The following is a 15,830-nucleotide window of genomic DNA, read 5'->3' as shown; positions in this document are numbered from 1 at the left end:
ACGTTCTCTTGAAAGGACCCTCATCAATTGCAACCTTAGAGCATATAAAGGGTGCGTTCCGATATTAGCTGCCAGTGCTGTCAACAATATTTTATCTCTTGCGCTCCCGAGTTCGTGAATAGGGTCTGCTTCTGTCCTAAGGAGATTTTAGCGCTGCTAGCTAATTTTGGAACGCATTCAAAGATATAAATATGGAGCATATGGAGGAAGCATCGATGCCGAAAAAGTGAAGATTGCAATTCGTCTAGTGGATACGCGTAGCCAACTTCCTAAAAAATGTTACTGGCATGATAGGTAGATCATATAGGTATCTTCAGTCAAAGCTGACTGAAACGCTCACTGTGATAGTGGGGGTATTGGAAAGACAGATAGCTCGGAGGTGAAGTGCTGTCTCCTTCTACTAGCTACTGCGCATGTGTGAGACTTTCTAAGCAATGACGTAGTGTCACCAGAGATGAGTTGAAAGGGGCACTGATCTCCGGTGTACACACTTTTTGGAAGATTGTACCAGTGCACGAGAAACAGCACTTCAACTCCAAACTATCTCTCTCTCCGGAAAGCCAGCCAAATACCAAGCTATGCAGTGTGCGTTCCAGTATTATTATATTTCAGTGGTCACTTGTCAACCAATCCATTCTACGGAATTTGTTCTTATCCGCCATATCAAGGAACGTTTGCTTCAGGATGCGAGCACGGGTTGTAGCCAATCAGAATTAAGCAAGATGTATCACGCGCGTTACGAGGAGGTCCATTCCAGAGAACCTCTCGGTATGTTATAATTATAAGAGTAGTGACATTTCAAATTATAAGACGTCACAGTGCATTTGACTTCTCTTGTCTATTTAATATGGGAGATGAATAGTCGCAACAAATTTCTCATGAATATACCTAGAGGAAACTGTCTTTAAATTCTTATATAAATGGCTCAGAATAAAACGCGAACAGGACTGGCAGATCGTAATTTGACCGTCATGGCGCCATGCGTTTAGCAGCTGTCCTGAGCTATCAGATGCTACCGGATTGGCTAATGTTGAAATTTTCAAGAGGAGCGCATTGATAACTTATGGAGTAATAGTTCTGGCCGTTCTGGCTCACCATATGTATGTTATGTCTAGCATAAAACTCAACGTCTCCGTTGTCTGCCTATATGTTCACTTATAACTCCAGAACTATCGAACCGATTTCGATTCTTTTTTTTTTGTGGATAGCTACAACATTTGGCCAGGATTTAGGCTATATTTTCTTAGAACTAGATCAATAGTTTTATAGATGTAACAATACTTCTAATCCAAGTGGGAACGAAAGATCACACACTTATGCGAACTCTGACTATAGATACAGTTTAAAGACCTCGATCAGCTCTACAAAAAAGTCCGCGAGAGCATATATGTATATGGCTCTGTTTAATAGTTTTGCCACAAGAAGAGACGGACTGCTAGTTATACATATAGCTGTTATCTATATATAAGCTGAGTTCGGTATTTACACCTGATTCCTTTATTAAGTCGAAACGCACCGCGAGAAGAGAAGAACGCCTGAAAACGCACCCCGCGGAGAGAGAAAAAGCGTCGTGTTTCGAAGTAATCAAGGAATCATATGTAAATACCGAACGCACTAAAATAGAATTATAAATTTCGGATGCAGTCTTGCATATGAGGAATTTGGGGAATCCATTGCAGAACCAGTTCGAAGGAAAGTTTCTAGAATTGAAGATTTCACTAACAATCGGTGTAGAATTGTCCAGGCAGACGTAGAAAAATAAGAATATCTTCGTCACGAGAAAAACTTACACTTGTCGCGCCAATTCAAAAAATGCTTTGGTGTGGTCTAGTCCGTTCTGCTACATTATGAGTGATGAAATGCTACGCTAGAACATGGAGAACAGATTGATTAAACATCGCTAGGAACACATTTCTGCAATTTTATTTTTATTAACAATATAATTGATTGACTAAACGTGTAAATGCCGTCTATAATTTTATTGAAAAATTCTTTAGGTCAATACAACTGCAGTTAACATATAAAGAACATCTCGATTTAATCGATGTTTTATCACAGAGATACAGACTTTAATATTTCGTGGTTTGAAAACACACGTTGAAAAAACGATCACTCGGTGTAAGTGAATATAGTGCAAAACAAGATCGAAATGTGTATACAGATATAGAGGTATAGTAATTATTTTACATTACCATACTAAACTCGTACGAAATATATTCTGCACTAGAATAGAATTAAATTATCCTCATTTCTCTAAAATCTCAACAACAGTGTAGAAGTATCCAGATGCGGATGATATCGGGCATGGTATGTTTTTCCAGTTTTCGTATAGATTCGTGAGGCAAGTAATATAGTGAAATGTGATCATCGAAATAAAGGTGGTAGATTATAAACGTTTTCTTGTTTACCTGTTTATCAATCCCCACTTGTAAGAGAATTGGGAAAAAATCGAGGAAATTGAGATTTTTTCTCGCCTCATTTATTCGTTCAATCTAACAGGCTGATTATGGTCGTCTTTACGGAGCCAATTATACAAAGCGCCTTTAATCTAATGGGTCCACTCTCAGCACATCTTCACTGTTTCCATCTGTTCATAAAATTGCGTGCACAGTGCTTCTTATATCATAAGTTGACAGTATACGGTAGACCACTCTATCCGTGATTTCTCAAGCAATTTTCGCATGTATCAAGTTGCATAACCGGAGAGCTAAATTATCGAACACAAACAATTATAAATGATCACTCTTCTGCTTCAAGCTCCATGTCACTCTTCTTTGTGGTCACCGAACAAAACAGAGCATATTTTATTCCTCAAGAAAACATTTGTAACAAACTTTGTATCGCGTAGCGGCGCATTTGTCATGGGGCTTGAATATTTCCCACTTAACAACCACTCGTTGATTGCAGCTCGCTCGTAAGTGAAACCATCTGAAAATTATGCAAATGGAAAATTATACGTCACACTGTCACATGTACTTCAGAACTGAAGCTGTGCTGTAATATGGACAATAGCAGACCTGAACATTGTACCGGTTCTCGCATAACTTCGTGTGTAATTGGGCATAAGAACTCGTGCGGTATCTCAATTTCCTCGGGAATGTTCCACGTATAGCTGTCCTCCCGTCTCAACCAGTATAATTGTTTGCCAAAGATTTCCATAGTCTGAAAAAATGTCAAACATAAGTCATACGAACGTTTAAAATTTATAATTAGAGGAGGTTGGGGGGGGGGGGGGGGCAGAATAAAAGTCATAACTTATTAAAATGAGCAAACAATGAGGGATGGAATGAATACCTCATCATCCTGAATTTGTAAGCCATCAACCAAAGTCTGTTCAGGCATCGTTAATAGGTGACGTCCACTCAGAGACGTGCCTTGAATTTTTTCGGCCAACTGGGGCAATTCGATTTCCCTGAACCATCTTGCTACTTCTTCGAATTTCCAGTCAGCCACCTAAAATTACCACCACCACATTTTACTATCTTTTCGGAATGAAAATGCACGAATGTATTTACAATTCATAAAACACTCACGAAATGAAATACTTACTCTTTTCTTCGCTTGCCTAAGTCTATCTGCGAGACTACTTTGCGACACCAATTGTTGAGGTAATTTCCATACTAGTACAGTCTTATCTAAGGCTCCTGCAAACATAACATCAAAATTTTTTGCGGATACCATAATCCAAAATATCGGAAAATGCCTTTTGGCGATGAAAAATAAAATATGATGACCGCCATCCGAGAATTAAATCGTATAACCAATTTTTCAATGTATATTTCACTATAGGAACTCAACGTAATAGAAGAAAAGTGTAACCACTTCCACAAAATTTTCTACTTTAGCTGTGTTCCATATTTGAAATGTGCGATATGAATAGTCCTGACGGTGTCAAAATTTGCAGGAACGCGCTTTTGCCTGCTACTTATGGATCATTCGATACCCCATTTTGGATGCTGATATTTGGATGCTCCACAAACAAGCCCGATTTTTGTACACGCTACACAACATTGCATTGTTTTAGAACGTACCTGTAACAAACAGCGACGAATCTTGAGCAAAGGCACATGTGGTCACAAGGCTGTCGTGATTTTCTAGTACGTGCAGACAGACTCCTGAATACTAAAGAAACGCGACAATTATTCATAGTATCGTCTAGTCCTTTTTAAACTTACCGCTCCTCCAAGAGCGTAAGTTATTACAATCATTCCGAAATTAACATTTGAGTTTTCACTACATCTCGATCACGTAGTTTACTTGAAATCATTCTACGGTGTGGCTCAAAAATCACTCACCACACTCCACAATCGGGCGGTTCGGTCGGTAGCAACGCTGCCTAGAATTTCCCCATTGATAGGTGAAAATCTCACGCTCATAACGTTACCACCATGTCCCGCCATCGACTTCCACAGCTTGTATGTTTGTCCCGCAGCGTTGCTTGTACTTATGGAAGTATATAACTCTTCTTCGCGGGATACAGGTACAACATCGAGGTATATCGTAATATGCCATAATTTAACCAAAGAATCATTACCACAAGTTGCCAACAAGTAGGAATGACGATTGACGCCGCGTGGATCCGTCAGCGGCACTTTGTGAAAAGTTGTCAATCAATTAGCGTCTCAATCTGACAAACTTGATCACTCACTATAAACATCTGCATGTAGGGTCAATCTTTTCTAGTGTCGAATTCAAGAGTTGCTTATTTAATACCAATTAATCTACCGACTCCTAATTGGCTAACGCGGTATGCCTAATTTGCATATACTACATTCACTCTTGATTTCGACACTGATTCAAGAACGAAGAGACTATCTCAGTATGTACGCGATCTCTTTCCAATTAATTTTCAAAAAACCCTTATAATTGCATGATAATAGTAAATTATGCAACAAGTAGGTAAAATACGATTTTCTATGGTAGTGTGCGTAAAATAATCCGATGTTAAGCACTGTTAATATTGCATGAAATGGCACCTTTCGATGCAGTGCGTAGAGTTGAATTATTTTACGCATACTGTGTCGAAAAAGCACTTATGAAAGTGAATATAACATTTTCATGCAGTCATCTATTCCGAATCCTCAAATCCGAAAAGGCGTTATCTGGTATCGAAAAAATATTCCTCGAACTAGTTCGTCTTTAATTATAAAGGCGGGTTTTTTCACATATTTTACTCTACGTTGACTTAATGTCTCAAAATAATAATGGAAAGGCTTGCACGATGTATTCTGTGCCTTGGAACAAGTAAAATTCCACTGAAATGATCAGCTGATTGTCCATCGTGGCGCCTTATCTCCGAATAACGCTCGCATTAGGGATTCCAAATCTTTTATCATGCGCAGAAACGAATGAGAATTTACCTGCAGATGCTACAGGTTCTAAAACAGGACTAAAGTCAGAATCTTGTACCCCTAGATCATGTCCCTGTTCGCAAAAAATTAACGGACATTTCGTGTGCGTATTTATATCGTCAAATAGCCTCCATGTTCCTTCACTACATGCAGTCACCAAGTAGTTTGAGTCTGGGGTAAAGGCAATGGCGGTGATCGCGTCTGAGTGCCCTTCAAAAATCCTGAGGACATCAGGATTGTTATATATAAATGTTGGTTACGTACGGTCAACAGAATTTACTGTTCAGTACGTTGAATAGCGGTTAGAAACATAAAATCAATTCAGATGTGATAATTACTGCATTTCTTCCATGGTATCCACATTCCATAATGTCGTTTTTTCGTCATCTCCTGCTGTAGCAATCATTTTTCCATTTGGAGACCATCGGCAAACGCGAATCCCCGGTCCAGAATTTACAAAATTCGCCTTTGCTCTACCCCCCGTCTGTACAAAATCAACATGATTTCTTACTTTAGTATATTAAAATCCTTAAGCTAAGAGGCCGCTATCTAGCGGCAGTAAATATACGGCATCAACTGTCATGGCAGTCATATTTTAAAATAAAACTTGTTTTTAACCGCATATTTTATTTTAAACTGACTCAATTTCACGAAATGAAAGTCTAACAACTTGCACGATATTTTCCATACTTTGATATTCGTAGAATTCGACTAAAACGGTCAGCTGATTACCATACCACTAACCATAGACGTAGAGCATAGGCTAGGCACTCCCTATACTTCTTAAGGTAACGCTAACAGTGAGAGAGAAGGAAACACTCGTAGGCAATGCCTGTCTCTTGCTAAACATTTGATTGGTCATTTGTCGATGGCTCAGTAATGTATCACCGTTGAGTGAACCCCCGACTGTCCGTATAATGTAGATTGTAGTCGTATACGACCACTGATTGAAGTGAATACGAAGACAATTATTTAGAAACCAATGCAATACATGTTGCCAGAGTTTATAACTGCGAGGAGACGAAAAATCTCGAAGATCGTTTCATAAGCAAATGGAATGTCACAACGTGAGGTTTAATTATTGTATTCAAACACATTAACAATAATAATTAATTGATGTAACGAACAGAAGAAAGGAACTGGTGTTCGATAAGATAAATATAATAAGAAAAACTCTACTCAACACTCAATGTCTTTTTTCTATCCACTTTCGAGAAAAAAATTTCAAATGGTCGCTTAATATAACAGTTACGTTTCTGGTTAAAAAGAAAACGATATCGACCATGTGCGTTTCTATCTTATTTTACGGACCGAGCATTTTCAGCCCGCATGCGCAGTTTATACTCTATTTTTATGCCATTAACGTCTCCGTATCGCTGTAGACAGGGCTCGCTACTAATGTGCGGAGAGCGTGGAGAACAACACACTAGAAAGTTTTGGTGACAGAAGAACACTTTCGAAAATTGATACCATACGTACGTTTGCGACCTAATTACGAATAATATGCGTTATACAATATTATACCTCGTTATATCAGCCTCGCTTTCCCTGTGTAGCTTTGCTACTTAACGCCGACACTCGAAATTCATAGATGTTGCCGACTCTATCCCTAGCTACATCCAAATTATGGATCCCCACAATCTAGCTATCATTTGAAAAGAGAACTGTATGTCTCCATGTTTGTTCTCCAAAAGAAACTGCAGCGTAAGGGATACACAGCCGTTTATCTAATACTAATAAAAAAATAACGTTGGTACCTCTGCATCCCACACGATTGTTGTACCGTCCAAGGAGCAGGAAGCGAGCATAGTGCCACATGGGCTAAACTCCACGTGATTTACGCTGTACTTGTGACCTTCTAACGGGCCGAAGCTTTTCTCCTCAAACTTCACCTCGCCGCTGTAAGTTTCGTCATCAATTTCGACAGCTTCCCAGATGCGAACAGATTTGTCCCTGAATATGGATACCAATTATTAGGAGCGGAGACTACACTATCATGAATGGTCCATAACACATTAGCACTTCTTTTTTACTTCCTTTATACAAACTTGCGACACTGAAGAATTATATTGTAAAATGTATGTGCAGTACATATTTTCCTCAGTTATCTGTTTCACTTACCCTGACCCAGACGCCATCAGGGTGTTCCCATGAAAGGCAACGGTATTAACTGCCCCGCCATGATCATCGATTTTTTGTATCAGGCTAACTTTGTTGTCAGTGCACTCGGCTTGTTTCACGACTTCGTGCTCTCCCAAAACGATCTGTAATTGCACTTTCATTCACAATTATACTAATTTAGTAATTAGCTTAGTCCTGTATTCAAATTATCGAACTTAGAAGACGCCTCCTGATGGCAGTAAATATACTGCACTAATTGGCGTGACATTCGACCGTATTTAATTATTAAAGTGATTTTTACCGCATATTTTACTTTTAATTATTTTGTAACAAAATTGCAGTCCAACAGATTGCACAATGTTCTCCGTGCCTTAATATATGCTAATTTAGCACATAACAATCAACCGGTAATACACAATGCGATTGAATATTAAATTCCAAACACAACAGTTAGTTTGGTTGTCTATTATTCTTTTTTGAAAATATGAGGAGAAAAAAATCGCTAATTTTCCTGCTTGCACACATTCAGCACTGCAAGAATGGGTTCATTGTACAGAAAATGGACGCTTGTATTAAGAAATATTTGCATATCAATTCATCGCGCTATTATTAGCTTATTCCACTTTCTATCACAAATTGTTATCAATCTTCTACCGAGGGGAAACAAATGAGTGTTGGTGCAATTACATTGTCATTGAAATTCATGATGAAAGTGTGTCTAATGATTCGATGAGTTTCAAGATTTGATTACGTACCTCACCGGCATAAGTATAATGCTTTTTGGGGCTACAACGTCTCACAAGATCAGAGTCAAGGCTCAAATTCCCATTTAAATGCCAAACGATAACGGACTTGTCGTTGGACCCTGCGATATAAGAAAGAAATTTTTCAGGATTACTTCTAGTCAGCTCAATAGAAAATCCAATATTTCCGATAGGTGCTGATTTATTCGTGTTTATACATAAATAAAATAAGTGCACTAACAAAATGAACCAGGCTTACCCGTAGCGAGCAAATTACCATCCCTGGAAAAGGCACAGCAAGCAACGTATCTTTTGTGGCCTTCAAGAACCGCGAGTATTTTTCCAGTCCTCTGAAACAGTGTGTACATAACAGAGTTTGCGTTTCTGGCACTGATAATTAGCGGGTTGTACAGGATATTAAAAAAACTTACTGTTTCCCAAATAACCGACGTCTTATCCAACCCACTGCTGACTATATAAGAACCATTCGAATTGAACCGAACGCACATTAAAGCACTGCTATGCTTTTCCATAGTTCTACACAAATTTATCGACGCGATCGACGGATGCATCTCGCATTTATTTTGCACCACAACCACCTCCCATAACTTAACCGTATGATCATTTCCACATGTTACCAAATGATACAACTTTTTGAACGGTTCGTTATCTGCAAAATCGAAAGTTGATGTGCAAATGGTTGAACGATGTTGGTAGAAACACATAATGAAAATTATTAAGCGTTCCGATAAGAACATTTTAAAAACACCGAGAATTGGCATCATCTTGGAACTTGCAAAGATATTTTACAAACGTATATGGATTACGATTAACTTACCCCTCACCTCTTGATAAGCTGAAAAATCGCAAGAAACGACTCCTAAATCATGCGCATCGTCTACGGAACTAAGGGCGGATATAACTTGATTGTCCGAGGTACAAGTATCGCTCAATTCGGCCGAAGAAAATAACTTCAGAACACCAAATGTGCAGGACGTCACGAGCCAACAGGAATCAGGCGAGAAACACACGCTTTGAACAGCTCCTTCATGTTGCTGGAACGAGCTACGAAGACGAGACCAAATTTTTGTGAAGCCTTTTTTACAATCTTTACCGAATTGTTCTTAGGCTCGACGCTTGAGCTCTCCCATATTATACTCATCGTCAGCACGTTTCAATAAATCCCTAACAATAATGTATAATTTACAAATTTGTAATTAATTATTGATTATAAGTTCACCACATTGTAGAGTAGTATAATTGGCGATCGAATATGTTTCATTAATAAGAATAATCCACGGGCATCATATCAGACTTATTTATTACTTGGTTAGCATCAGGTATGTGGATCAATAGTTGAGTCCTCAGAATGAATACACCACTTGACTTAGTGTTTTTAACGCATGATTGGCTGCAATCACAACCGTATCGTACGTGTTTGATTCTTCAATATTTTTCCACAACAAGATGTTATATTTATAATACATCATTTGCCAGAGTGCCATTTTGCCATTTGCTTCAACACTGTGTACGCGAGTGTATGGTGGGTATATAACATATGCACGCACGACTAGGAATTGTTTCGGCGATCAGTGTTGGCCGTAACAACGACAAGGGGTCATCCGTAAATTACGTCACACAAATTTCATAGTTACTGCCCCTCCCCCTATTGTGGCATCACTAAAACGGTACTTCCTTCTAATATTATCTTTATACTTTTTAAAATTTTCAAAAACAGTAACAATGTGTACGTCCTCAGACAATAGATAGGTACTCAAAATCAATAGACAACAAAAAACACATATACTTATATCGCTGTTGGTTAAAAAAAAAAAATCATCCTATGTCCTTGGATTTTCAAACCATTCCTTTACATCATTCATTACCGGTATAGCACTCACTTCGTTACCTTCTTGGATGGCGATCAACATCTTCGTCCAACCACAGAGCATCGTCGACATTATTTATCAGAGTTTTATATAATTTGTTTATTTTGAATGACAAAAAAATAACAGAACTAAAAAAAATATCATAAAGAAGCGACAGTAAACGTCGAATGTAGTCGTTATCGGTCTTTTGGTGCATGAATATAAAGACGGCCGACAAGTCGGTGCGCAAATATTTTGAATAAATATATACAACGGTCATTTCACCCGTGGTGATATTCAGTTGTATTAATATTTTAGATGAAATGTGACGTCCTGCAGCTTTTGCCCCCCCCCCCTGGCGCGTCGAGTCACAATTTGTGGACCCCTCCCTCGCCCTTTGCGTGTGACGTAATTAATGGATGACCTCCAAGCGCGAAAGTACACCTATATATATACATAATCCATAACGTGGGTACGTCAATTAAGGACACCAGCGGTATTTACCTGCTATTGGAATGTTAAATATCAATACTATCTGCTGGTAGCCCTGTCGTAAATTGTTTTGGAAAACTTCAAAAAATTTCTATAAACTTACTTGGAACACAAATTTCCGATAATTTTTTACTATGACATAAGAATCTCTGACAAATTCTACGAATATTGACAAATTTGGTAGAAATATTTAGTGATTCCTAATATATTTCATTTAATTATAACAAAAATGTACTGTATTTCACTCTCTGCCAGTTCAATAGCACACAAGAACGGTGTAACCGATCGCACAAAGTTTTCCTGTCCCTTCATATTCGTATAATTTAGTTAAAATCGAGTCCGAAAAGTTCTGCTGATAACCCGATCTGACGCCATATTTTTTTATAGTCACGGCCACATACTTAATGAACACACAGTTAAAAGACTAATTTTGAGCGTTAGCGTACGGATTTTTTTAAAGTCATTTTTCATGAGAATAAGGGGCTTATGATCGAAAAAAACTTGCAAATTACCGAATCAAATTTCGATGCACCAAATCCCAAACACAGACTTGGCCACTGTCGCCAGCGGTAACGAGCAGAGTTGAGTCAGGTGAGAATCTGCAGGCTCTAACAGCTTCGCCGCCAGCTTGAACCATCGTGTGTATCCTGGCCCCCGACTGTTGTTGTGCACCGGTATAATTATTAGTAATATTACTACAGATCATCGCCATGGAACCTTAGACGGCTTCTATCAACTCTCTTTATTTCGTAACGTACTGAGAATAGTGAAGGTAGAGAAAAAAACATACCCTCAAATTCCAGAGGTGCGTCGTTCCATCTATGCTGGCTGAAGCCAGCATTGTAGACTGAGGACTGACTTTAACGGAAGTTACTCCGTATTTATGACCCATCAAAGGCGAATAGGAAGCCTCCACATACCCTAAACCCTTTTGCCATTCCCATACTCGAACTCGTTTGTCTCTATTAGGTACAGGGGTAGAAAATAGATAAAATAGTTAATAATCGTTGATGCCTTGAATCTTATTGCAAGCGTGCGAGACTCCTACACAACTATTGCAGTAACACACAGGGTGTGCCATTTTAACTTACACAGTTGAATAACTCAAAAGATTACAAACGAATCAAACAATGTTTCAAATAAAAGTTGTTGTGTATTGAAGGCCTGACCCAACTATGACCTTCGCTTTAGCATTGACCTTCATTTTTAAGGTTATTTGAAGGTCAAATTGTTAGTTTTAAAAATGAAAACCTCTATTTTTGACCTCAGATACCGAAAGAGTATGAAACTCTACTTCCAGATAGGTATCCATGTTAGGGGTGAAAATGACCTCTAGGGGTCATTTAACGGTTAAATTTCCGCTTGGTGCAGGAAAGCTGGTAAATCGTAATATTGCTGTTTGGGTCAAGGAATGCCATACATCGGTGACCTTGACCAACGATATGTATTTTTTCTATAGGTCGAAATGGCCCTAAAGGTCAAATTAATGCATTAAATGAAGCATTGCATGACTCGGCCACTTAAAACACAAGTCTGTACAGAGTCAAAGATTTATTAATCAGGAGATCCCTTCACCGCGATGCTTACTCGCGTATATTTTCATGCTACGTGTAATCACCCCCGGAGCCGACGGGAGAACGTAGCTAGGAGCTTTTCCAGCTCCATTTGTCAAAATTTGACCTTTAAATGACCCGTAGAGTTCACATTGACGCATAACATGTACCTATCTGAACGTAGAATTTTCTCTCTCTTTCCGCTCTTTCGGAACCCGAAGTCTAAAATAGAGGTTTTCACTTGAAAAACACACGTTGACTTTCAAATAACCTTAAAAATCGAGGTCAATGCCAAAGGAAAGGTCATAGTTGTTACCTAACAACTTTTATTTGAAACATTTTTTTATTAGCTTGTAATTTTTTGGGTTGTTCAGTTGTGTAAGTTAAAATGGGACACCCTGTATGTTAAATATTTGCAATATACTAAGATACTTGCAAATTGTTTCGGTCAAAAATTATAACTACACTATGGAAGTATGAGATTAGAGGAGTTCATCTCCAAGAATATAATTTCACTGTTAAAATACCATAATTGGTATGCCAAATATGGAAAAATCACATTTAGTGGTAGAAAATGCACAATGCCTAAACACTCGGTATTTAATTATAAAAGTCACTTCAGTATATTCCGTACCACTTGGAGAGTAGTAGTAATTTTTTATAAGGATCATCAACTGCATGCGCCACATTATAAAACACAGCAAATTATACTTCAGAAAGTTTGGTTATGACGAAAAAAATCACATTTTATTCTAAATGCCGGTCGTAGTCGATTGGTTAACTTTTTTTACATAACGGTAGAAAGAAGTGCATCTTAATCTGTTGAATTCTTTAGTATACTTTTGACTACGAACCACAGTAGCTGTTCATAGGAAATTAGAACAGGTCAAATGGTAACTGGCTGAAGGAAAACGCGTTCGTTCAATTTAGATGACTTGGAAAATGTATTCAAAAGATTTACTTCGAGTAGAAATAAAATTTGAATGAATTATTTACCCAGAAGCTGTGACTAGTATGCAATCGCCTGCAAAGTCAACACTGTTTACATCACTTGTATGAACTTTGAGAGTTTGTAGGACTTGGACATCTGTTGCGAAAGCTGTCATATCTTTCGCCCTTTAGTCTGTTCACAAGAGAAAAACATACATATGTCACCACCAATCATGAAAACCAATATGCCCTATTAAATTTCCATTGTGCCACTGTAGGCACTTGATGTGATACGAGTGAATAATACTTGTGAATATTCATTTATAATTCGATATCGGAATATATTCATCGCGGTAGGAAATCATAACAACCTTGCGTTCTAGATATAATCAGTATAACGATAGTAAAATTGTTTTCTCGCAGACTCTTTAACAACAGATAAAGCACACATATAATATAAAAAAATATCATACAGTAAACATGGGCACAAAATTTATGAAAAATATTGCAAGACCTGTTCAAGGGTTTCGATTAGATGTATGATAATCATTTCTTGTTATACTTTTTACCTAGTTCCACCTTGCAAACTGCTTTATTCATGTACCAATTCATCATTTATTCAAAGCTTTCACAGTTGTATGCTCTGGATTTGAATAGTAATGGGAAAGGCGAAAGAAAAATCCGAATGACGTGTAGCTTACTATTGATTCTACGTGCATTAGCAAAGGTCGTAAGGAGCGAATACAATAGCGTCACACGTGCAAGTATATATTTACAATTCAATAATTATGAATTTTGTTCTCAAAAATTGAATGGCAAATTTTTTCGAATCTCTTGAATTTGGATGTCTTTTCTATTACTTACAAATTCACGAACTTTTTCAAAGTGGATTCGGAAATGTTCGTTCGCTAACAAGGTGGGATTGAGAAAAAAACCAAGATCCATTCGATATTTATATTCGTCTGTCCGATAATATAATTCGATTCAAATATTTATCTACGGATAGAAATGAGTCAGTTGCAATTATTTGGATATTCGAGTGCTATTGGAATATAATGCTTCATATTTTTATTGAAAAGCACCCTAGATTTTTTTATATGAAATAGGGTCTCTATTTTATCAACTGTACTTAATACAATCAAAAAATAAATTATCGCCCTTAGAGTCATTTGGAAAATGTTCAAAATTCAAAATTACACAGGGTAAAGTTAATTAATAGATTGTACAAAATCATGAAGATGCAAAGAATACTGTGATCACGAGGTGCAAAAGTAATTCGGGTTTTCGAAGAATATGTATACATTCAAAGTGTCGTTCGTACTGTACAGCTAATATAAATAAATAGAGAAACACGTGTCCAATTATGATATAATACTCACCTAATAAAGGCACATAATTTTTGAGAATATCTTTGAAATACTTTCGAACTAAAATGAGGTTCACCTTGAATTTCAAATTCTGCGCTTTAAGGCTGTATTCAAAGCGTGTAATTTTCAACATACATGACTATTCGACACATTCTACTTGACTTGTTTATCCGGTAAAAACTAACTTCATTGAAAGAATTTTCACTATGAATGATTATTAATAATTATGATTTAAGTAGTCAATTGTGGTCTGCTGTAAGGATTTGTATAAACATTTGGACGGAAAGGTACAGCGAAAGCTTGAGAAACAACATTCCCCAAAGAGTACACTTATCGTTCTGAACGTGGAACGCATGTCTGGCGATGAATCGATATTTTGATATAGTCCGGCGGTTTATAAGAACGCGTAAATATATATATTTACAAACTACGTTTCAGTCGCCCTTACATTACGTGTCGCGAATATGTGAATAATCATTTAAATAATCCCTAACGCCCAATCATAATTATAATATCAGACAGAATATTAATAATAATAACTTTTGGTTATCACGTTTCTAACTGTTTAATGTTATTTCCTAATCACTCACACATGTCTATGAAAACCTGCCATGAAGTAAAAGATTACAAATTAATTTTTTGTACAATACGTGGCAAATGATTGCCATCTTATATTTTTCTATTTTCCTTCATTACTTTTGATTAATCCATGTTATAGTGGAATCGTGGAAACGGAAAGATCTGTGAATTAATTAAAGTAGAATAATACTCATTTTGAATATTTCCTTTTTTTTATATTCACCTACTTCTCATACTGTCATGAAAAATTACAAATCCTTACTTGCGTAAACAATTCACCAATGTAATATTTTTATTCTGTTATCTAACGGTAAAACTAGCGTTACAAAAATTATTTTTCGAAATCTGTAATCAATTATGCCCAATATTAGTATCATAAACCAAAAATTCACACTTAATATTGTTTATGCATATCATATAGTTGCTAAAACGAATCTAAAATACACGAACTACTAGTTCCACGTGTTGAACATTTCGAAATGATTCATCTACAAAATTAGTCTTCCATTATTTCAGTAGCCCTTTTTGGAAACCGAGTTTCGTAAAGAATAAATTAAAAAATAAAGAAACTTTCCATAACTGGTTAAATATCCTATCAAAAGCGGCACGCGGCAAAATTGGGGCAAATTTGAAACAATTGTAGTGTGTTGCCAATCCATCAGGCGCATTTTGCGGGACGCGCTGATGTTATTAACAAAGTCCCTAGAAGTTGATTGTACTAATTTTTCTCCTGAGTAGGTTCCGTTAGCAATGGAGGACTTCAGCCTGTAGCATGTCGCCTACAAACTTAAAAATAACACCTGCGTCGTTGAGTTATAATGTTAAT

General features: G+C 37.2%; 1 protein-coding gene across 3 annotated transcripts; it reads right to left on the bottom strand.

The window, feature by feature from the left end:
- Positions 1–1,960: 1,960 nt before the first annotated feature.
- Positions 1,961–14,771, bottom strand: LOC124297044 (WD repeat, SAM and U-box domain-containing protein 1-like). Of its 3 annotated transcripts, XM_046747628.1 has the most exons (19): positions 14,438–14,771; positions 13,125–13,251; positions 11,366–11,537; positions 11,088–11,233; positions 9,054–9,280; positions 8,647–8,885; positions 8,475–8,565; positions 8,228–8,337; positions 7,473–7,615; positions 7,109–7,304; positions 5,690–5,835; positions 5,361–5,572; positions 4,296–4,591; positions 4,032–4,122; positions 3,550–3,644; positions 3,295–3,453; positions 3,018–3,162; positions 2,835–2,928; positions 1,961–2,707 (listed from the first exon to the last, which is right to left on the bottom strand). In XM_046747628.1, exons 2-19 carry the CDS (start codon positions 13,232–13,234, stop codon positions 2,653–2,655), a joined length of 2,727 nt encoding a protein of 908 aa, XP_046603584.1. In that variant the 5' UTR covers positions 13,235–13,251; positions 14,438–14,771; the 3' UTR covers positions 1,961–2,652. The 3 variants fall into 3 exon arrangements, with proteins under 3 accessions (XP_046603584.1, XP_046603582.1, XP_046603583.1); XM_046747626.1 differs by having other exon boundaries at positions 1,961–2,928; XM_046747627.1 differs by having other exon boundaries at positions 1,961–2,928; positions 14,502–14,771.
- Between the last annotated feature and the right edge of the window lie 1,059 nt (positions 14,772–15,830).

Source organism: Neodiprion virginianus, chromosome 2 (assembly GCF_021901495.1).
Source record: "Neodiprion virginianus isolate iyNeoVirg1 chromosome 2, iyNeoVirg1.1, whole genome shotgun sequence".
In the NCBI taxonomy this organism is placed as follows: domain Eukaryota; kingdom Metazoa; phylum Arthropoda; class Insecta; order Hymenoptera; family Diprionidae; genus Neodiprion; species Neodiprion virginianus.
This window is presented reverse-complemented; position numbering and strand designations above follow the sequence as displayed.